Here is a 22,105-nt window from a genome sequence, read left to right on the forward strand (position 1 = left end):
TAAGTGAGCAAAGGACCAGGCTGAAGGAAGCCTCAGTGAGAGTGGGGGCCCAATAAAACGATCAGTACCCCCATAGATACTTCTCGGAATAAGGTGGAGAATGAATGAATAACAACTTATCAGGGCCACCATGAAGGAAAGAGCCAAGTCCGGTGGGAATACAGAAATAGGAACCATTGGTCTGCCTGGGGAGTCAAAGAAGGCTTTGCTGGCAGAGGATGTGGTATTATTTCAGGCTTGAAGGATGAGGAGTTTGCCTTAAAGATAAAGGGGGAGAGGAACATTCCAAGCAGAAGGACCAGTGTGAGCAAGGGCATGAGGATGTAAAATTATTGCTTGGGGTTGGAGCAAGCGACAAAAGATGCCCCTTTGGGACCAGGCCACATATCACATATTTCCCAGGGGGTGAGGGTGGGTGGCCTCCTAGAGGGGCTGAAACATTGAATCATAATGAATTCAAGAAAGAAAGCAAGCCTGAGGTTGGCATTATAATTAATAGGCTCATCCTTCATTTAGATTCGCTCGCAGGGCGAGACAAAGTGTGATTCAGCATCTCTGGAAATGCATTTCCAAAAGCATCAGCGGAAATCTAGGGCCCAGGTGCCAATCACCCCAGATTTAGGAGGTCAGGAAGGAGCGCTCGGGTATCAGCCAGCATTTACATCACGGGCAGTTCAAGTGCCCAGAGTGTCTCCCGGCACAGAGCAGAGCGTCCCGGCTCTGTGCCACGGGACCCAGTCCCTCCGCTCCGGGCCAGGTAGCTGACCTCCCCGCCTGTACCCTGCCCCGGGAATGAGAGAGCCGAGGCTGGGCGGGCCGCCTGGGAAGAAGGGGGCTGCTGCAAACCGCTGACTCCAGCGCCACCAGGTGCTGCGGCGCGCGCGCCGCCCGGGGAGGCCCCAGGCTCCAGTGTTTGCCCCTGCTCTCAGCCCATTTCCTGCTCAGATTTGGGAATTTTCAGGCCTGGAGGGAAAGTCCCTCGAGAGGGATATTAGAGAGAGAGAGAGAGAGCGAGCGAGAGCACCGGATCTGCCTGGAGAGCGCGGAAGGAAAGAAAAGGCTCGGTGCGAAGCGGCACGCGGAAGGGCGGGAGGCGGTGGAGCCCGCGTTACTCTGCTGAGGGCTCCGGAGCTGAGCACAGAAAACAGGGCGACCGGGAGGACTACGGGGAAGACCAGCCCCAGGGGCGGGGGAGGGGAGGCGGATCAGTGGGGCTCTGGAGTGTGTCTGTGTCTGGGTTCTGTGGCAGTGCGCGCGCGCGGGTGCGCGCGCGGGTGTGTGTGTATGTGTGTGTGTGTATGTGCGTCTGTGTGTTTGGCGCCTGTCCAAGGTGATTTCCCATAAACCACATGCCCCACAAGTCCGCTTAAAAGGCTGTGCCGAGGAGCTGGCCAGTGGAGCCCGGCTGGTGGAAAGTGAAAGTTGCCTGGGTGCTCTCGGCGCCGCCGTCCGCTCTCCGCACCCCCGGGACGGCAGCGCGGCCCTCGGCCGGGGCGCGGGCTCTGCGGCGGCCAGCGAGCGAGCGAGCGAGGGCGGCCGACGCGCCCGGCCGGGACCCAGCTGCCCGTATGACCTCGCGGGGCGCCGCCGGGCGCTGCCCTCCCACGGTAAGCGGCGGCCGCGGGGCGGCGGGGGGCCGGCAGGGCTGCGGCGGGAGCGGGCGGCGCGGCGCGGCTCCTCGGAACCGACTGCCCGCGCGCGCGCCGGCCGGCGACGCTCCCCCGCGGAGACCGCGGGCTCCGGTGTCCTTCCCATCTTTGCATGCCGGCTGCCCGAGGTCCCGGGTGCGCCCCGGCTGAGCCCGGTGGCGCCCTGCAGCTGCTCCCGGGGCTGCGGTACTTCCTGGAAAGGGAGGCTGCTCACTCCCATTGCGCGGAGGCGCACACTGAGCCACCCGCTGGCGGGAGAGAAGGGTTAGCAGCCTCGGGCAGAGGCTCTGGACCAGCTCCGTGTGAGCCCCTGCCTCTCTCCTCTGACCCGACTCAGCCAAGAGACAGGCGCAGTGGCTGTGCGCTGAGTGTGGCGCCTTCCCCGTGGGCACCTTCCCCGTGGGCCACACACGTGCTTCCAGGCCCTGCTGGGGAGTGGACGCTTCTGGGTGGGGGAAGTTCAGGGGTCATTCAGCTTACAGAATGCCAGGGCCTGTGCCCAGGAACCTGCTGGCAGAAGGAAGGAGTCAGGCAAGCCTCTACTTGTTCCAGAGGCTGGCACGAGCTACTGGGGGCTTGGGTGGCTGGATCAAGTCTGTTTTGCAGGGGACGGGACTCCAGAGCTGCCTGGGACTAGTTCTGAATCTTTTTGTTGCAAAATCTGGTTCAGTCAGCTGGGGAGATCCTGGGCTTAGCAGAGGAAGATGGAAGGAGGGTTTGCTGGTGCAGAATCCTAGGTGCGCTAGGGGCTGCTCAGGCCTGCATGGGGCGGGGGGGTGGGGGGGTGGGGGTGGTGTCTGGACCCAATAGCCAGCACTACCTGGGGCAGCTCCTAGAAAGCGCAGGGCGGCACTGTCAATGAACAGTAGAGTGGTCTCCCAGAGGTTTACTTCCGAGGAGCCCTAGAGGAGAATGGGAGGAGAAACCTGGCCGGGAGAGAAGCAGACAGATATTTGGAGGGGAACGAAGGGGATTGCAGGTGGGGTTGAGAAGGAAGGGGAAGAGCAGATAGATCCACAGGGGAGGAAGGGCCCAGCTGAGAGAGAGGAGGCAGGGCTGGGAGGGGAAATGGTGGAGGGGGAGCTGATAGGCAACAAGACAAAGATAAGGTCTGGAGGGAGACCGTGAGGAAAGCAAAGGTGGAGAGGGCAGGGGGCTGGTTTTAGACAGGAGCAGCGGGAGGTCTGGTCCCACTGGCCCCGCCGAGGCCCCTCCAGGGCCCTTGTTGATGAGGAGGAAGGGGCAGGTGAGGCTGGGCGGTGGGACTGAGGGATGTCCGTGGGCCTGCCGCAGCGGTGCCTTCGTGGCCGTCCCAGAGGCTGAGGCTGAGGGCGGGAGGAAGAATGGAGAGGAAGAAGAGCCAGCCCAGCCACATGCGAGCTGAACCAGCGTGTTAACCCTTGGGTGCCCACCCAGCTCCTTCTCTGGGGCAAAACTGGGACCCCAGGGGTAGGGGTTGGGATCCACCTTCAAAGTCAGCTTCCCACGCGGTGGCTGCACTTTCCCCACACCAGTGCCTGAAATAGCTCTGAAAGCCAGGCAGCCCTTGGGGTGAAGCTGTCCTCAGACATCAGTGTCCCGAAGAGCCTGTGGCAAGGTTGTCTTCTTGAGTATCCCCTTTCCCACGGGCTCTTTCCTCCATACTGTCCAAAACTGGGGGGCTCAGAGCCTCAGGGGCAGCTGGCCTGGGACAGAGACACACCTTCTGCCTGGCCGCGTTTCCAATGGGTCCTGAAACTGAAGGTTTGGGAGGACCTGAGCGGCCATTCCCACCCAGGGCTACCTCTTCAACTGCCCAGCAGAGTCCGAAGTCCCCCCATGACTGTCCTCCCTCTTTTCCACTCTCCCTCCCCCGGATCAGGCCAGGACCCTCACCAGATCCCTTTACCGAATGGCATTGGGCCACCCCGTGCCTCCTCCCTCCAGGCCTCCCCTTCCCCCTTTCTGCCATCAACTTCTCCCCATTTCTCAAAGCCTCACTGAGGCCTCTTCTCCTTGTGCCCTCCCTGGTAGCACAGCCAGGGACTCTCTTCCCTGGTAGGAGCTAACAAACATTTGGGGCTTATAGTTATATGTAAATCAGCATGTTGTTGTAGGCCGTAGGCTGTTTCGTAGCCTCCTTGTTTTTCCAATGTGCTGTTTATTTGCAGTCTTTGTCTCATCATCTGGATTACTGAGGCAGAGCCCAGAGCCCAGGAAAGGGCCGGCTGTCACCCCACCCTGACAGCATTCCCTGAATCTGGGGACATCAGCTGCCAGGAGGCAACCTTGAGCTGGAGGAAAGAAGGCTCAAGAGTCCCTCTGCCCCTGGCTGGAGAAGGGGAGACCTGGGCCAGGGAGAGGGTTGAGGAGACCTCGGTGAAGAGGAGGGGGAGAGGAAGGAAGGGGAATGATGGGGTGTCAGGGGCAAGTCCCATTGCTCTGAGGATGAACAGCTCCCAGGCCAGGCGGGAGCTGAAGGAGGGAGAGATCTCAGAAAACTTCCCGGTCATGATAAGAGCTGGCTGGCTGGATGCAGAGCCCGATGGGGCTCCAGAAGGCTGGGATGGCCTAGAGCTGACACTCCTGCCTCTGATTAAGCCATTGGGCTCCTTTTGACACACAAACCCAGAGCTCCAAAAGATCTCCAGCATGGGATAAGCTCCCAGTGAAATTGAGTTTGGGGCCTTGGTTTTTCCAGTAGCAGAGCCAGACCTGTGTGGAGTCAGGTGGGAGGAAGGGCTGGGCCCAGGGAAAATGTCTCTGGCTTGGAGTCTGGAAGTGGGTGCATGAACATGAACTTGAGAGGAGCGGGCAGCCTACAAGATGTCTGGCTCGTGTTTGATGTTGCAGGGACACAACAATGAGCAGATGCAAGTCCTGCACTCAAGGAGTTTCCTGTGTAAGTGAAATTGAGACTGGTAGGAACACTTCCCAGGTCCTTGTGAAAAGTTCAGAGCGTAGTCAGGCTTGGCTTCATTAATCTGGGAAGGCTTCTTGGAGGAGATGACATGTGGGTAGTTATCAAGGGAGAGCAAGACTGTGCATGCCAGTTAGGAAATCCTGAGAAAGCTGGATTTGGGGAACGCAGCATCCCACGGCAAGGGGCAGAACCTGGAGCATTATAGGTATGAAGTTGTTGTTTCTCCCCTCCTGGCAGGGCATGGGGGTTCCTAGGGAGACGGAGAGCTGGAAGTAATGACGTCCTCTCTATCACAGACATGGCTGCAGGCCCTGCTACTGCTGGTCTGGCTCCTGGCGAGCGGGAGTATTACTGGGGAGGTGTCAGAACACTGTAGCCACATGATTGGGAACGGACACCTGCAGTACCTCCAGCAGCTGGTGAGTGTGCGGCCGTGCTTATCTACCTTCTCCCCACTGGGGAAACTGAGGCAGGAGCCAGGGAACAGGGTCAAAGGCGAAGGCTGCAGGCAGAGAAATATGGCTGTGCAGGCCCTGGTTCGTGGCTCCACTGATTCTCTCCTCCTTGATCTTCTTGGGCTCAAGGACCTCTGACCCACACCCAACCCCGAAGCCCTCTGTGACTCTGCCACAGCCAGTAGACAGGGTGGGCTTCCAGCAGGTTGCCTGGGTTAATGATTGCCTGGAAGATTAACTGTGGACTCGGAGGAGGCTGGTGAGGCCTGCTCTCCCTCAGTGAGATGCTGCCTCCAGGGAGCCAGCCCAGCCTGCCTGCTGTGTCCAGATGTTGCCTCTAACTCCTGGGCTCTCACACATGCCGCCAGCCTGGCACCAGGGCCACCGCCAGATCTGGATGGGAGACTCCTGCCTCACTCCCAGCCCTCCACCCTCCCTTTCCTGGCTCTTGCCTGAGCCCTGGGGCTGGGAAGGACTGCTCACCCAGGCCGCCATGAAGGAGCCCGTGCCTTATTCTAATCGGGCTGCCAGAGAGGTCAACAATTCCAAATGTGGTTCAGCCGGGCAGAATCAGGTTACCATCGTGGCCGCAGTCCTGCTCAGAATTTACCATCCCTCTGGCCAGCCAGGCAGGGTGGAGCACCACTGGCTAAGGCCAGCTCCAGGGCCCTGAGCTTGGGGCCTGTAGGCTGGGCCTGCTGCCTCTCTTACCTCTAGACTTTTCCTCTTGCATGTAGCTGCTGCAGCTGTCCCAGCTAGACCAAGAGCCACAGCATTCTTCGAGGCTTGGAATGCTCTGGGGGCCAGGGAGGGCTTTAAGGACATCTAGCCCCAGCCCCTATAGATCCTGAATCCCCAGAGCTTGTCTAGCTTAGGCTTGAATTCCTGCCACGATGGGGAGCTCAGTACCTGTCATGGAAGATTATGCCCTGTATCCTCTTAGAGAGTTCTTCCTTATAACTAATGGCTCTTTGTCAGATTTCATGGAGTGGGAGGCAGGAGGAGGAGACTTCTTGTTCTTCTACAGCCCACCTGGGTTGGGTGGGCTGGTCATGTGGGAGGCACAAGTCTTTCCCTTGGCTCTGTCTTTCCTGGTATGGTTGGTGGGGACATAGAGGAAGATCAAAACCTGATCCACCCAGAAACTCTAGTTTTCATTCTTAGGTGGGCTCAGCTGAGCTGCAGACACCCGGCCACCACTGGCCTGCTCTCTCTTACAGATCGATAGTCAGATGGAGACTTCCTGCCAGATTGCTTTCGAGTTTGTAGACCAGGAGCAGTTGGTGAGTTATGGTTATTTACAAGGCCCATGTGCCGGCCCTCTGTGTGCTTCCCAAGGTGGGTATATGTGGGAGCACGAAGGGAGGAGAAATCCTGTAACTGGGTAGGGTGAGGGTGGGAGGGTTGCTGGTGCTCAGTCCTGGGGTGCCAGGGTCCAGGGCTGAGCAGGGTCCTCGAGCCCCCTGCCGCTCCCTTCTCCTGGCCCTGGCACCTATCAAGGTCTTACTATGCGCAAGGTCCTTTTGATTTAATCCTGACGGTAACAGCTATGTGATATGCTAATCTTGCTTATTGTTCTCAGGGAGGTTAAGGGAGCATGGCTACTAAGTGGTGGAGGCCTGATTTGAACCCAGGCAGGCTGGCTGTAAGGGCCTAAGGCAAAGCAGTGTGACTTCTGGGTCACATGCTTTGCTTAAGGATGACATGTCCATCCAACAGACAGAGAAGCAGCCAGGGAGTCGGTCCAGCCCTCTCCCTCTTCCTCTTACCCCACACCCAGCCAGCCACCAAGGGCTGCTGGTTCTGCCTCCCAGCAGCTCTGGGTTCTGCCCTAGCCTCTCCCACTCAGTTGCCTGGACAGTTTCAAGAGCCTCCTAAGAGGCCTCCCTGCTTCTAATGCACCCATCATCCCACCAGTAGGGGGAGCTCTCGGAACTCCAACCTAATGCCTTCGTTTCTCCCAAACCTGTCAGGGCGCCCCTCACTGCAGGAGAAAGCCCAGGTTGGCCAGCTTGGGGTTTACACGGCGCAGTCCTGCCCACCACCACCACCCTCCCACCCCGTTGCCTGCCCCTCCCGGCCTCCCAGCCTTTGCACAAGCTCTTCCTGTGCCTGTGATGCCTTTTCAACTGCCCCCACCCCATCCCTTAGTCCACATCTGTTCATTTTGTGCCTCATACAAAAATCTCTGTGATGTGCCCAGAAGTTGCTTCCATCTCTGCGCTTCTGCACGCGTCTGTTAGAACTGTAGACCACCTCATGGCCCAAAGAATAGCTTTGGTATTTCACTCACTCACTCACACCTTAACAAGCATAGCAAGTTTCCTTCACTAGGAAATGATAGGACTGGGTACTAAGAACAGCTAAAGCAGACTCTCCCTTGAGGCAACTGCCATCTCTCAGGGAGACAAAACACTGAGGTTATTCTTTGGACCCTCGGGTGGTCTTTAGTTCCCCTGTGGCCCGGAGGATTAGAAGGAGCCACGCGGTAAAGGACTTTTTGTGAAAGCAAGCTAAAAGAGAGACAGAGACAGAGAGCATTCCCCCAGAACCCACCCTACCCATGAGCTCCCATTCCAGTTAAAGCCTCATCTTCCAGAAATCTGAGGATGTCTCTGATCAGAACCCCGTGTCTTTCCCTCTACCCCAATTCCCAGCAGTTCCAGATCCCAGAGAGAGAGCATGAAAGAGCAGCTGGGGTCAGCGCCCCCCTTCTTACTGGAGTGGCACGGCCCTCCGCTCAGGGGCAAGCCCCCTCAGGGGCAGGCGTAGGGCAGGCTGCAGCCCTCCATCTGCCAGGGATGAGGGCACCTGTCACAGAGCCTGGGTTCCCAGACCACCTCAGCCCGACCATAAACTCCAGGTTCTCATTTTTCAGGAAGATCCCGTGTGCTATCTTAAGAAGGCATTTCTCCTGGTGCAAGACATAATGGAGGACACCATGCGCTTCAAAGACAATACTCCCAACGCCAATGTCATCGTGAAGCTCCAGGAACTGTCTCTGAGGCTTAAGAGCTGCTTCACCAAGGACTATGAAGAGCAGGACAAGGTAGGAGTGTTCTGGAGCTGGGAGCACGGAGCGAGAGCAGAGGGTGTGTCTTTGGCGGTCCCATGCCTGCCCATAGGCGCAGAGTGTGTTCCCATGCCCCCCCATGTCATTGTCATTGTGCACTCACGCTCTCATTCACGGATTCACCCCGTGCACCTCTGCTAAGGACTTGCCAGGCAGGGGACAGTGCTAGGACTTGACGATGTCGTCACGAGCAAGAAGCACATGGTTCCCACCTTTGCGGGGCTTCTGGTAAGGGGAGGCTGGCAACCATTAAACAAAGAATGACACAAATAAATAGCATTACGAAGCGTGAGGACTATTCATTCATTCAACAAATAGTTCCCGAGTGCCTATAGGAAACAGCCGGGATCAAACCAGACAAAAACCTTCACAGGCAAGGAGCTCACGTTTTGGGGGAGGGGCTGAGACAGTTAACAAAACATATGAGTAAAATATGGGGGAACGTAGGGTGGCAATGACCAGGCAAGGGAAGACCTGAAGGAGGTGAGGGAGGGAGCTGTAAAGGGACTCCCTGGGGCTCAGAGAGACAAAGGGCACTCTCACTTAAAAAGGGGTAGGGAAAAACGGAAGGAGAAGGCTCCCGAGTAAGAGAATATTCGTTTGAGGTCCAAAGAGGAGTAAGAGTTAGGAAGCAGTGAGGCTGGTCAGAGAATTCCAGAACAGGGAAGGCTACACACAAAGCCCTGAGGTGGGCTACGTGCACATTCAGGAGCCCAAAAGGTGGTCACCAGGGCCAAGGCGTGGAAGAGACAGAGAGAGGGGAAGAAGCAGGACCCAGGGGGGCCCGTGGGGGGCCTTAAAGACGTTGGGATGTTGTCTGAAGTGTGAGGGATGCCCTGGTGAACAGGTGAGTGACCCAGTCGTACTTAACTGTGAGGCGGGTTTGGTAGCCCTGCGGAGAGTGGACAGCGGGGGGGGGGGGGGGGGGACGGGGGGCCCCAATGGAGGCTGGGAGGCCAGCAGGGGGCGCAAGTCGGGGCCGGAGTTACTAGAGGCTTAGACTAGGGTGCTGCAAGTGGACCAAGTGGCTCTGCTCCCGGGACCAGTTTGGAGGAAGGACCCACAGGATTTGGGGGGGCCGTGGGGGTGAGCAGCTGAGGGAAGGGAGGCCTCCAGGACGCTTTTGTCTGGAGCACATAGGCGTTCCCATGAGCTGCTGAACTTTTGAAATGGGGAAGAGCAGCAGGCAGAGCAGGCTCGGGGGAAGAGCAGGAGCTCAGTTTGGGGTACATGAACCCCATGTTGTGAAACAGCCGAGCGGAAATGCAGAGCAGGCAGCTGGACACACAGGTCTCGAGTTGGGCCGGCGAGACGCACACGTAAGAGGAAGCAGCGAGGATGTCACGTGTGAAGGCAGGACATGGTAGGACAGGGCCCCGGGACCCCAGCCTTCGGAAGCCAGGCAGACACAGGGACCTGATGAGGACACTGGGAAGGATCAGCCTGAGAGGCAGGAGGAAAACAAGTGGACTGATTTCGCTGGGGGCCCGTGGAGAAGAGTGTCTCAAGATGGAAAGAGTAGTCACCTTTATCAACCGGGGTTGAGAAGTCCAGCAAGACGAGGGCAGAAGAGTGTCCGATGGGCCTGGCAGCGTGCAGCTGCTGCCCGAGGTGCATGCTGATGGGGGTGAACGGAGAAGTGGAGCTCGGCTCCACAAGGGCCCAGAAAAAGGGAGAGGTCACCAGAGGGAGTGTGGGATTGTGGGAGGAGCCATTTTTACCGAGGGGTATTAAAGCCGAGGTGTTCCACTGTTAAGGTTCACACGTATCCCTTGGGGAGCTTGTTTAAATTCCAGCTTCCCAGGATACACCCCGAGAAAGTCTGATTCGCTGGGTCTGTGGGTGGGCCTGGGAGTCTGCATTTTCACCAGCCTAGCTCCAGCATGGAAGCAGCAGGGGGGACTTGAGGAGGGAGGGAGCCTCGAGGCTAGAGGAGCCAGTCAGCTGAGGGGTTCAGAGCCCCTGAGGAGAGAAGGCACCGCCTCTGTGTCAGAGATGGGCAGTGGGACCTTCTGTCTGCTGGTTGCTGCCTTCTCTATGAAGTATGAGGCGAGGCATGAAGGAGACGGAGGTTTATGAAGAAAGGCAAGAGAGTGGCAGCGACCCTCTTTCCGACAACAGCTCTGGTGGGGAGGCTGGAAGGGATGGTGGTTCTGACTTTACAGAAGAGGAAAGGAACCCAAACTGGGTAGTCCACTTGGCCAGTGTCACCTAGCTGGTGAGAGGTGCAGCTGAGCACAGGTCTTCTCACGCCTACGTTCGTTCATTCATCCATCGGGTCAGCATTTCTCCAGGGCCTACTCTGCACAGGCCGTGGGCATTCAGAGATGGGTTCGAGGACCTCACAGCCTAGTAAAGCTTACAGTCCTTCCCTATGCAGCCCACTGTCAGGAAGAGCTCGGTATTTGGAAGTCATCAGCAGGTAGGCCTGGTGGGCCTACCTGTGTGAAGCTTCTCAGAGCTCCAGTGGGTGTGGGGAGACTGGGGCCTATGAGCAGAAGAGGAAAAAACGGCTCAACAGGCAGGCCTGGGGGTAGCTTCAGCTCTCCTTCCAAGGCATACCAATGCCCCAGAAGGACCCTAGGCTCCGTGGCCTGCTCCCCACCACTGCAGGATGATCCTTCTAAAACTTGAGTCTTATCGTGCCGCCACCCACCTCCCTAACAACCCCTCAGATGTTTTGTCTTTACTCTGTCAATCAAGTTAATAGTTTTCGACATGGCCAACAAGAGCCTGCAGGACCTGGCCCTTGCTGACCTCTCTCAGTTGCCTCTCTTGTCACCTTCTTCCTAGATGGCACTACTGTAGCCACTCTAGCTGTCTTTCAGTCTTTTGACATTTCAGGCTCTTTCCTGCCTCAGGACCTTTGCACGGCCTGTTCCCGCCACCCAGACAGCTCTCTCCAACCCCACCTCCTTTCCTGGTTGACTCTTGCTCATCTTTCCATTGGTTCCATGGGGAAAGTCCCCATGAGCCCTCATTTAGTTCCCCGTTGTTATTACATTCTCAGATCATTCCACACTTCTCCATGTGACTCACTGCACTCATAACAGTGTGTTTAAGGCCAATGCCTTGCTGGACTCAGTGTCCAGCTCAGCCAGCGACCATGTCTCTGGTGTTAGTTGCATGATTCCTGGGTACTTGCCTGGCACACAGATTCGTGTTAAATAGATCTGCGAATAAATGGCATATCTCAAGATCTCAGGACTGATTCCACCACAGACCAGGGGCGAGAGGAGGGAGAAAATGAAAAAGAAAAAGAAGACAGATGTGAGAAAGGCCAGGGGAGTTTGGCAAACAAGCTAGAGACATGGACCAATGCTCCTCCTCACCAAGGGGGGCCCCCCTGCTCTCTTTCCAGGCCTGTGTCCGAACTTTCTATGAGACACCCCTGCAGTTGCTGGAAAAGATCAAGAATGTCTTTAATGAAACAAAGAATCTCCTGAAAAAGGACTGGAACGTTTTCAGCAAGAACTGCAACAACAGCTTTGCTAAGTGCTCCAGCCAAGGTAAGCACCGAAAGGGCCAGGGAGTGCAGGACAAGGGGAGGATGTAGGGAACAGAGCAGGGATTGGCAGGTGAGACGTGGGGCCGGAGGGAGGCCGGAGGGACCCTGGGGAGGCAGCCTCACTGCTACTCATGCCCCTGTGTGTGCAGATGTGCTTTTCTCGTGTACATATGTGGCTTCATGTACCTCTGGGCGGTCCTGGGCACATGTCTTTTCTGACATGTGTGTGCATGCACACCAAATATGTCTGCATGTGGAGGCATCAAGAAGGATCATGCTGGTGGCTGTGAGATTAGGGAAGGGGAAAGGGGCCCCTCTCGGAGAGCTCTGTAGGCATGGAGGCTTTCCCCACCGGCTCTGCAGGCTGGCTGAACGTACAGGGGGTTCCGTGGAGAGAGCGAGGCTCCATCTGGGAGCCAGGGCCCTTGTGCCAGGAGCCCTGCTGTGAACCACCACCAGGATACCCTGGCTCCAGAAGTCCCCAGGATGCCTTAAGTGTCCCCTCAAGGGAAAAGGCTGGATTTGAAGTCTGAGCATCGTTCCAAAGCTTCCCGTGCAGGCCCAGCCGCACACACGCGTGCCCTGCGTGTCCTCGTCTCTGCATGCCATGCCACGTGTGCCCTCCCGCACTCAACCTTGCTCCCCGAGGCAGGGGCTGAGGCCCCGTGACCTGCCAATGGCCAAGTCCAGTCTCGTTGCTTCAGTCCCAAGGCCTCAAGTCTTGGCCACGTTCCAGCCCCAGCTTGCCCCCGCCCGTGGTTGTGGCTGTGTGGCCCCTGGCTATGCGCGAAACCACCTCGCTGCCTTCCAGCCGACACTGTCTATGGGACTCGAGGGTGACTTGTGTTAGTCCGGGAGGCCACCGCTCCACCTCCTGGCTAGCTGCTGCTCAACCCTGGCTTGGCACCTGGCCAGCTGGAACTCCAGGAAAGGCTGTCCCCTGGTCTTCCCTGCCCCCGGCCCCCAGCCTGTGCCTCTAAACCCCACTCTTTGCTCTCTGCCTGGCTCCGGTCCTGTCCTCTCCTCAGCCCCAGCGCTGAACTAGGGGGTGAGGGACCCCCGGACCCATATCCCTCTCTCCACCCCTCCCCCCCCCCCCGGGAAAGCTGTGCCGGAGGCTGGTGACTCTATCTCTTCCCCGTCTTTCTCTCTCCCTCTCTCTGTGGTTCTTTCAGATGTGGTGACCAAGCCTGATTGCAACTGCCTGTACCCCAAAGCCACCCCTAGCAGTGACCTGGCCTCTGCCTCCCCTCAGCAGCCCCCTGCCCCCTCCATGGCCCCTATGGCCGGCTTGACCTGGGCTGACTCTGAGGGGACAGAGGGCAGCTCCCTCTTGCCCAGTGAGCGGCCCCCCCCGCCCAGTGGACCTGGACCCAGGAAGTGCCAAGCCGCGATCACCCAGGAGCACCTGCCCAAGCTTTGAATCTCCGGAGCCCCCAGGTGTGGAGGCCGGCCCCGGCGGAGATTCACGTCAGCCCCGGCCCTCCGTCGGGGGTCCCGTCCCTGGGATGGAGGACATTCTCGACTCTGCGTTGGGCACCAACTGGACCCTGGAGGAGGCCTCTGGAGAGGCTAGTGAGGGTCCCGTACCCCAAGGGGCAGAGCTGGGAGGAGGCAGAGTCCAGGCCGAGACGACCGCCAGGCCCAGTGGCCGCCTGTCAGCACCTTCTCCACTGCCCTACGCAGCCAGAGGCCAGCAGCCGGACGACACGCCTGGCACACCCCTGCCCACGGTGGACCCTGCACGACCCGCTGGCCAGGCCCAGAGTCACACCCTTGAGAAGACAGACCGTCCATCTGCCCCGTCCAGAGACCACCAGGAGCCGAGCTTGGCCAGGACCCCGCCGCGGCCCCCACGAGGCCTCAGCAGTCCCTCGGCCCTCTCTGCACAGCCAAAGCTTCCCAGAAGGCACTCCTGGGGCTATGTGCTGCCCCTCGGGGAGTTGGAGGGCAGAAGGAGCACCAGGGATCGAAGGAGCCTCACAGAGCTGGAAGGAAGACGAGCAAGTGAGGGGGCGGCCGGGGTCCCGGCCCCTTTTAACTCCGTTCCTTTGACTGACACAGGCCATGAGAGGCAGCAGGAGGGACCCCCTGACCCTCAGCTCCCCGGGTTTACCTTCCACCTGCTGGTGCCCGGCATCATCCTGGTCCTGCTGGCTGTCGGTGGTCTCCTGTTCTACAGGCGGAGACGGCGGGTAAGGAGAGCCCCCGAGAGAAGGAGGGCAGCCCATGGGGCCAGGGGCACAGCCTGGGTACAGGAGCAGGTCAAGCAGGTTGGAGGATTATTGGGCGCTGCCTGGGTTTCTTCCGACACCAAGGCAGGGGCCCAACTGAACACAGAAGATAGGAGGCGAAAAGGGAGGGTTTCTTCAAAAAGGGGGGAGGACCCAGGCTTATAAGGTGAACGGGAAGGGACCGGGAGAGAATATTCTTGGGCCGAGAGTGGGAAGAGAACCCGCAGGTGAGGGGAGCTAGCTGAGGAGAGTGCTGCTGTGTCGGGTGTCAGGGCAGGGCGTTCACTGGGAGTTCTGTGGAGCCTGGGCCCATAGGAAGCAGCCTGCATGGGGAGAGGAGAAGGGGCGTCCCCAGCAGGGAGGCCTCAGGACGCTCTCCTGGACCGGCGGCTCATCCCCGCGTCTGGATGGCTGGGGGAGACTTTGATAACTCTCTCATCTACTCCCCTGGCCAGCTGCCTGGGGGTGAGGCCACAGTCCCCACGCCGTTCCCCAGCTCCTCAGTGAACCTGCTCTTTACTGTCTGTCCCCAGAGCCATCGAGAGCCTCAGACAGTGGATTCTCCCACGGAGCAATCAGAGGGCAGGTAAGAGTTTCCGGGGGGGTAGGGTTGCTCTGGAAGGCACGGAGGTGGGGGGCGGGGGGGTGGTAATGGCTGTCTTGGCGTCTGTCTCCCTTCTAGATCTGGGGGAGGTGTTCTTTCATTTGCTCTGAGGAAGTGGAGCTCAGAACAGGATGGGAGGCGGAGAGGAGAAAGGGTGTTTCTTCTTTCCTAGCTATCTGGGATTTTTCCTGATTTCTTCCCAGGGTTAGGCAGTTCTGGGTCTTCTGAATCTGAGAGGGCTGGAGCACATGCATGGGAGGGTTGGGGGACAAACTGAAGGGGTTCCCTCACTCCTCAGCCTCTGCTGAAGTCTTATGCCAGCCCTATGCTCTGCCTGCAGCCCCCTGACCCAGGATGAGGACAGACAGGTGGAACTGCCAGTGTAGAGGGGTTTCTAAGGTAAGACTCTGATTTGGATCTCTCTCCACCCCTTAAAATGAGCTACCCCCTTTTCTAATCACCCGACCTTGGTGGTACCACCAACTCCCCTGAGGCCGGCCCACACTTGACTTCCTCCCGTCCTACTCCCTTTTCCATCCATCACCAGATCCTGCCTACTGTCTCCTTTTGGGATCCTCAGGTCTCCCCCCACCCCGTTTCCCACCCCCCCCACCTCAGTCTGAGGCCAGGCACTATTACCCATGCATCGGGTTATTATTTCTGTATTCGGTTTCTAGTCTTGCTGCCACCTTCCATTCCAGAGCAACCAAAATCTTGCATAAAGTCTTCACCCTCCTGGGGAATTTGCATCACCAACCACTGCAAGCCCAAACCTTTCTCAGCTGGGCACCCAGGCTCCTCCAGCAGCTGGCCCTAACACCCACCTCTTGCCAGCTTTCTATTGGTCTGCACCCCATCTGACCCTTCTCCCCAACCAAGATCATTTCTACGTCCCTGCTTTTAGATCCATGGATCCATAGAACCTTAGTCTTGGAAAGGCTCTTGGAGGTCATTTGGCCAGCGTCCCACCCTATAGGGGTCTCGCCTCTCTGCATTCCCGACAGGGCATCAGCCAGCTGCTGAGCCCGTACTCCCAGTCCCAGGCAAGCTCCCTGTCATCTCCCAGGAGTGCTGTGAGGAGGTCCTTCCTCCAGGGAACTTCCCTGTCCCCTCCACGATGATCCTCCCTCCTTTTCTCATGAGAGCCCTCCAGTGTCTCAAGTCAGTGATCCATACCCCCTTTAAGAATTCTCTAAACTAAGTGTGGCCACGTCCCTCAAACATTCTTTATATGATACGGTTTTCAGACCCCTTACCATTCTGGTCGCCCTCCTTTGGACACACTCGTTTGTCAATATCCCTCTGAAAATGGGGCATGCAGCCCTGAACACAGCGCTCCAGATGTTGTCTACCAGCTCAAAGTACAGTGGGACTGTTACCTTCCTTGATCTGGACCGTATTCTTCTACTCGTGCAGATCCAGATTGCATTAGTGGGGTGTTTGTTTGTTTGTTTTTTTAAGACCTGCATCGTCCTGTTGTCATACGTTGAGCTTGTTGTCTATTAAAACCCCGAATTCCATTTCCCATAAACCTCTATCAAGCCAGGACTTCTTTCCCGTACATGGACAACTTCGTTTTTTAATCTGGGTGCAGGAGTTTACATGTGTCCTTGTTAAAACCACCTTGTTGGTTTCTGTCCATCACCTGAACCAGTGGAAATTGTTTTAAATCCCCATTCTGTCTTCGTAGCCCTCCCAAGTGTGTTCCCTGCACGTTGAGGAGTGCCTTCTATTGTTCTCACCCACGTTGTTGATAAAGATGTAACCCTTATCGTTCCTCAGCCCTGGCTCCCTGATTCCAGGCAGCAGCCCCCACCTCCGGTTCTTCCAGATTGACTCCACCACCCTCTGCTTGCTCTTCAGTTCCTACCCCTCAGCCCTTTTGTAATTGGTTAATACTATATCATTTGCACTTATTTGGATGTTGCTTTTATCCATTTTCAAATCTTCTTCTATGTGTATATGTACATTCCACATCCCTGAGAAGGCTGTAGGCCCCTTGAGGGCAGGGACTGTGTCTTCCACTTTTTTGGGCATTTTTTTTCTGTCCCATGTTCTCATACAGAGAGGGCTTCTCCATACTTGCCAAAAACTCAATAAATGTGGCCTGATTGGCTTAAGAGTTGACTGACCACCTGAGCGTGGCCCGCCGTCTCTAACCGACCAGCTTTCTGGGTGACCCGTTAGCCAGCTAACTAATTGACTCTGACTGACTGGCTGACCAGCTGCTGGCTAGGTGACTCTGACTGACCAACCGACTAGCTGGTAACTGCTTAACTGGCTGGTTGGTTGGTGGTGAGCTGACTGGCTAACTGACTAGCTAGCTATCTAATGGCCTGATTTGCTGGCTGGCTGGCTGGCCGACTAGCTGGGGTAACCCATTCGAACTTCCAGTCACACCCCACACCAAAAGCAAGCGAGTGCCTTAGGACCTTCCCATGTGTACAGTGACAGGTCTGGGCCACTCCTTGACAGAAAAGGGGCCTAAGAAGCGCTCAGAGTCAGGGGAGCCTATTGAGAGAAGAGCATGAAGCAACACACCTGGAACCCTGGGGTCCCCCTCGTTGGTGGGGTGAGCTAAGATGGGTGAGCGGATCAGACGGGACACAGGCAGGGCTGTGAGGGTGACCCAGACCCCCTCAGGACTGGTAAAGCAGAGGAGGGACCAAGGTCCTGGGTCCTTCGTGGCTCAGGGCTGCTCCACCGTCTGACTGGTTGCCGACCTTCCCCCCTTGTTGGGGGGTCTTGGCCCTCTGTCCCATCTCCTCTCCGCTCCTCTGCTTTCCCTTTCTGCCTGTTCTTAGGTCCTGACAACCTTTCCGCTTCCTCCCCTCAAGATTTCACTTAGAGAGGGAGCCCAGGGCAGGGGTCACAGCCGGACCCTGCTTGGATCAGTACATCCAGCCCAGGCCCCAGGAGCCTCAGGAGATTCAGGGCCAGCCCCTAGAATATCTACCACTCTGACAAGAAAGAGGAAAAACACAGAGGCAGAGAGACTGATAGAGGGACTCTCAGAAAGAAAACACAGACCCCAGCCCTCCATTACAAGGAATGAGGACGTCGGGGCGGTGGAGCTCGCTCACTTGGTCCTTCTTCCCTCCTAGCCCCAGCAAGGGCCTGTGGCCCAGCTGTACCCAGCATGGCTCATGTCCAGTTTATGGTTCTCCCTTCTTGCCTCTCCAGAGCATGGGAATGGGCTGCGAGCCAGAAGCTGTGGTCCCATCTGCCCTCCTTGTCCATCATGGACTTTGCCAGTAGGGCCTATGGATGGTCAGGGAGGGAAGCTCCACACAGGATTCAAAGTCAAACTGTTGGATGGAGTCCAGGGGATTTCTGTTCTGGGAACAAAGCGTTCTGAGGATGCTGGGCAAGGGACTAGGTTGGGGGTGGGGTTGGAGAGAGCAGGGCCCTGACTCCCATGGATGATGCTTGGAGGCAAGTCCCTTGGCCCACCGGGAAGGAGGCTGGGCTGCTTAGTGGTTAGCACGCCAAGTGGCAGGATGGAAGTTTCCTTGTGCCGGAACTGCCTCTGGTTCTCCCTCTTCATTACCTATGACCTGGCTGTCCAGAGTATCATGCGTGATGACCCTCTGTGATGAACGGTGTAGGGGTGGGAATAAGAAATTCTTCTCTGCTAGAGTTAGCAGGAATCACCCTTGGCTCATTGGCCCCAGGCCAGTGAGACTTTCTTACCTGAGGAGGGGTCTAAGGACACTCAAGTGCCCCCTTCGCTCCCTGTCAGACTCCGCCACTTCGAGCAGTGGCCGACCCCCTCTCCCAGGCCTGCTTAGGCCTCTACCAGGCCCCTTTACCTCCCCCTGCGGTCCCTAGTTCCCCAGGAGGAGGTAGGAGGTGAGGCCAGTCTGGCCAGAGGCTTGGGCCACTGCCAGGAAAAGCCGCCTGGTCCTTTGCGGTGTCTGGGGTGGCTGGGAAGGCAAGGGACAAGACGGGAGGAAGTCCTGTTTGCAGCAGCACCACCAGCCCACAGGAACGCTCTGCCTCCCCCACCCATGTCCTCAGCGACCCCTCCGTCCACTCCCACTCGGCTGACCGGTCCTTCTTTCTCTCCCCTACAGCTGGGCACGCAGGACAGTCTCTCCACGGGAGGAGACGTGATGGGAGCGTCCACCACCACCCCTCCCCAGCTGTTCTCTTGGGAATGTGACCTGCCTACCGCAAGAGCTCCTGCCCTGCCAGGACCAGAGCAGAGCAGCGAGGCTGGGGTTCCCCTGCCCTTGACCCTCAGACTCTGGACTGACTAGGAGAGGGCTGGAGGATGCCCGTCCCCCCCCACCCCACGCTGCTGATATTTATCGTGGGCCCTGGAGGCTCCCATCCACTGGAGGAAGGCTGGGGAGCCTGGCTGAGGACCTTCTGCACCTCAGGGGCTGTGCCCTCCTCCCACTCCCCTCCAAGCCACACCTGGGCCAGGGACCCGGATGCCCGCAGGATGTGGGAAGGGCACTGAGGAATGGAAGAACCCTTGTGCCCAGAGGACCGCCTGGTGCCAAGGGAACCCAACACCAACAAGCAGGGACTTGTCTCCGGAGAGAGAAGCCTGAGATCGGCAGGGCGGGCCAGCGTCCCGGCTGGATTTCCCGTAAAGGTGTGCAGCCCAGAAGCCGGGAAGAGAAGGCCCCCGGGGCCTGCCGGGTCCCTGCCGACAGCCTGGAGGGGGCCTACACACCCCTCCGCTTGCCCAAGTGCCCTCTGCTGGTGGCCGGGCGGAGAGGGGAGGTCAGCCCCGCCCTCGGGACCTGTCTGGCTTGGCTCCGATGCCAAGCTGGAGAGCCAGCTCTGGCGTCTGCCCCACCTTCCCTCCAGCTCTGCCAGTGCTTCTCCGGGAGGCCGCGCAGAGGCTCCCCTCCTGAAGGAAGCCATTGCACTGTGAATACTGAACCTGCCTGCTGAACAGCCCGCCCCGTCCATCCCCGTGAGCGAACGTCTATGCATCGTCCCGCCCCTCCAGCCTCTCGCCAGCGCCCTGCACCGAGGGCCCAAGCTGGCCTTGCCTGTCGACTGAGGGAGCCCCTAAGCCCCGACCTTCTGCTGACCCAGGCTTCGACTCCCCAGGGCAGATGGGATGGGAAAAGCACCTGGGCCGCCAGCCAGAGCTGGTCTTTAGGCTGCATCGTCGTTGTTCGCAGGTTTCTGCATCTTGCACTTTGACATTCCCAAGAGGGAAGTGACTAGCGGGAGGGAGGGCGGGGAGGGCAGAGGCAGACCCAGAGGGAGGCTGCAGGGCAAGCTCCCACTGAAACTGGGTCTTTGCAATTATGGGTAGGCCGCCGCGGTTGGGAGAGGGCGTCTGCACCCCGACCCCACAGCCTGGTCTCCTTCCCCATACCAGGCCCCGGCCCCATCACAGCAGCAAACCTGTGCTGGCCTCACAGCACCCCACCCAGCTCCCATCTTCTTCCCACCCTCTCTCTCTTCCCCCGCCCGGGGAGGCAGCGATCCCCCCAGCGCTTGCCCCTCCACTATCTCTCTGACCAGGCCAGCCGGGGTAGGAGAGGGACCAGGCATCCACCTGCAAGTCTGCCTTGAGGGCCTCAGCTTCCTGGGCCAGCCCGTGGCCACTGCTCTGAGAGCTGGCAGTAGGCTTCGGGTCGTTGATGGCCCGCCGTGGTCCCTTTGTGCTGCCAGTGCCCCTCCTCTCCTGCTGCCCTGGGCCCCCCACCAAGAGATTTCCCCCCACTTCCTGGCCGCTGGGCTGGGCCATGGACTTTTCTTCCTGCCCTCAAAAGTGGGAGTCTCCTGCCCCCCATCCCCGCCCCTGCCCTGCTGCTCTCAGCTGAAGGAAAGGCAGCGGGGAACTTGTCCTGTGGGGCTCCTTCTAGTCACAGACTCTTATATTTGATGCTAGAAAATATGTATTTAAAAGTGAAAGGGGAAAAAAAAATACCCCACAGAAAAAAGGCATTCCTCCCCAACCCCAAACGTATAGTATTTTAAAAGTCAAGAAAGCAAATCCAACCCATTGCAGAAGCTCTTTGTGGGCGCTTGGTGACACAGGTGTGGGAGCTCCCCCAGACCTCTGGGAGGCTCCCCCGGCTACCTGCACAGGAATCCCTTCGTTGAGGGAACTGAGAGGGAACGTTGGCTCACACACTGTGAGATTTTGTTTTTATACTTGGAAGTGGTGAATTATTTTATATAAAGTCATTTAAATATCTATTTAAAAAAATAGGAAGCTGCTTATATATTTAATAATAAAAGAAGTGCACAAGCTGCCACGTGTGAGTCATGGGAAAAGTGCTTTTGGGGTGTGGGGGGCAAAAATGGGGGTGGGTGGGCAGCAGCTGCTGGGGGAGCCCCAGCTCAGAAAGCTTTTTCCAAGACGCATGGGGAAGGAGGTTCTCTCCAAGCTCCAGGCTCGTTACCAAAACCTCCTGCATCATTGCTGTCCCGAACACATTCATTGGCATATCTGTTTTAGTGGGAAAGTAGACAGAAACCAGCCAAACCTCAGGCCTGGCCAGTGGCCCCTGCTCCAGCCCAGCCTCGCCCAGCCTGGGAAAATGGCTGGTTGGGCTCTGTCCAAGGGCCCCAGGCCTGCAAGGACCAGGCTCCTTGACGCGGACCCCTGCGGTCCCCAGCGGTCCCCTGCTGTCCCCTGTTGTCTGGGGCCAGGTGGCTGCGTGGGAGCAGGGCTCAGGTGGATCAGTGCCGCCTCTGTTGGGGACTGGGTGGGGCTGACAGGGGGAGAGTCAGCAGGTCTTTTTTAAGACCCTTTGTGAAGGGTCTTAGGGCCTGATCCTGCCCCTGGGCACTGTGGCCTGGAGGGGCAGGACGGGTGTTCGGGAAGGCCAGCGAGACCAAAGGCCCAGCACAGCCCAAACGCCTGCCCTAAGTAGCCCAGTGAAACAAGGGCCTCCCCACCCATGAGAGTGTGGTGGACAGGGCGAGAAGCAGGAGACATGTATTGTCTGACGTGGGGACTATTTAAGTTTAAATGAATTAAAACAAAATGAAAGTAAACATCCAGTTCTTCAGTCGCGCTAGCAACATTTCGATGGCTCACTAGCCATACATGTGGCGACCATGTTAGAGGGCGCAGAAACAGAACATTCGCGCCATTGCAGAAATCTTAGTGGACCGAGCGGACTAAAACGTTTGGGTCCTTGCACTTAGGGGACCAAGGTTATAGGGTCGGGACTGGCCCTAAACAAACTTGGCCAGGGATTAAGTCCCAGGTACCTCTGTCGTCCCTCTTTGTACCCTTGACCCCCCCACTACCACCCTATTTCTTCATTTCCCTTGAACATTTCCCATCATTCATGAAAAGCCCCTCAGAAAAGATTTTTGAAGAAACTTACTCGTAGTTTTGCCTTCGAGGTCCACCTTAAAAGTCACCTCCTCTGAGAAGCCTTCCCAGCCTGACACAGGTCCCTGAGGCCCAGCCAGGCTTAGTGCCTTCTTCCTCTGTGCTCCCACAGACTGAGAGCCTGTTAATTTGTCTGTCTGTCCCACTGGGCCATGAACTGTAGCAGGAACTGTTTTGCAACCCTCCTTGCATCCCAGTGCCTGAGAGTACGCGGCGTACAGTAAGTGTTCAATAAATGCGTGTCAAAAGGTTAACACTAAATGAGCCAACGAAGGCATAACAATGCAAATTTTGACCAGAGTTTGTGGGTATCCTTTTCTAGGTATTACTCGGTATTAACCCATAGAATGTAT

At 57.7% G+C, this 22,105-nt stretch overlaps 1 protein-coding gene across 1 annotated transcript; it reads left to right on the forward strand.

Annotated features, from left to right (window-relative positions):
* Positions 1 to 1,024: 1,024 nt before the first annotated feature.
* CSF1 (colony stimulating factor 1) lies at positions 1,025 to 20,656 on the forward strand. The gene is given in 10 exon segments (XM_027617807.2): positions 1,025 to 1,607; positions 4,848 to 4,970; positions 6,227 to 6,289; positions 7,885 to 8,055; positions 11,441 to 11,588; positions 12,763 to 12,944; positions 12,946 to 13,782; positions 14,355 to 14,407; positions 14,766 to 14,824; positions 18,502 to 20,656. Coding segments are annotated over 9 exon segments (1,662 nt in total). The 5' UTR covers positions 1,025 to 1,568; the 3' UTR covers positions 14,812 to 14,824; positions 18,502 to 20,656.
* The last annotated feature ends 1,449 nt before the right edge of the window (positions 20,657 to 22,105 follow it).

Source organism: Zalophus californianus, chromosome 4 (genome assembly GCF_009762305.2).
Source record: "Zalophus californianus isolate mZalCal1 chromosome 4, mZalCal1.pri.v2, whole genome shotgun sequence".
Lineage (NCBI taxonomy): Eukaryota > Metazoa > Chordata > Mammalia > Carnivora > Otariidae > Zalophus > Zalophus californianus.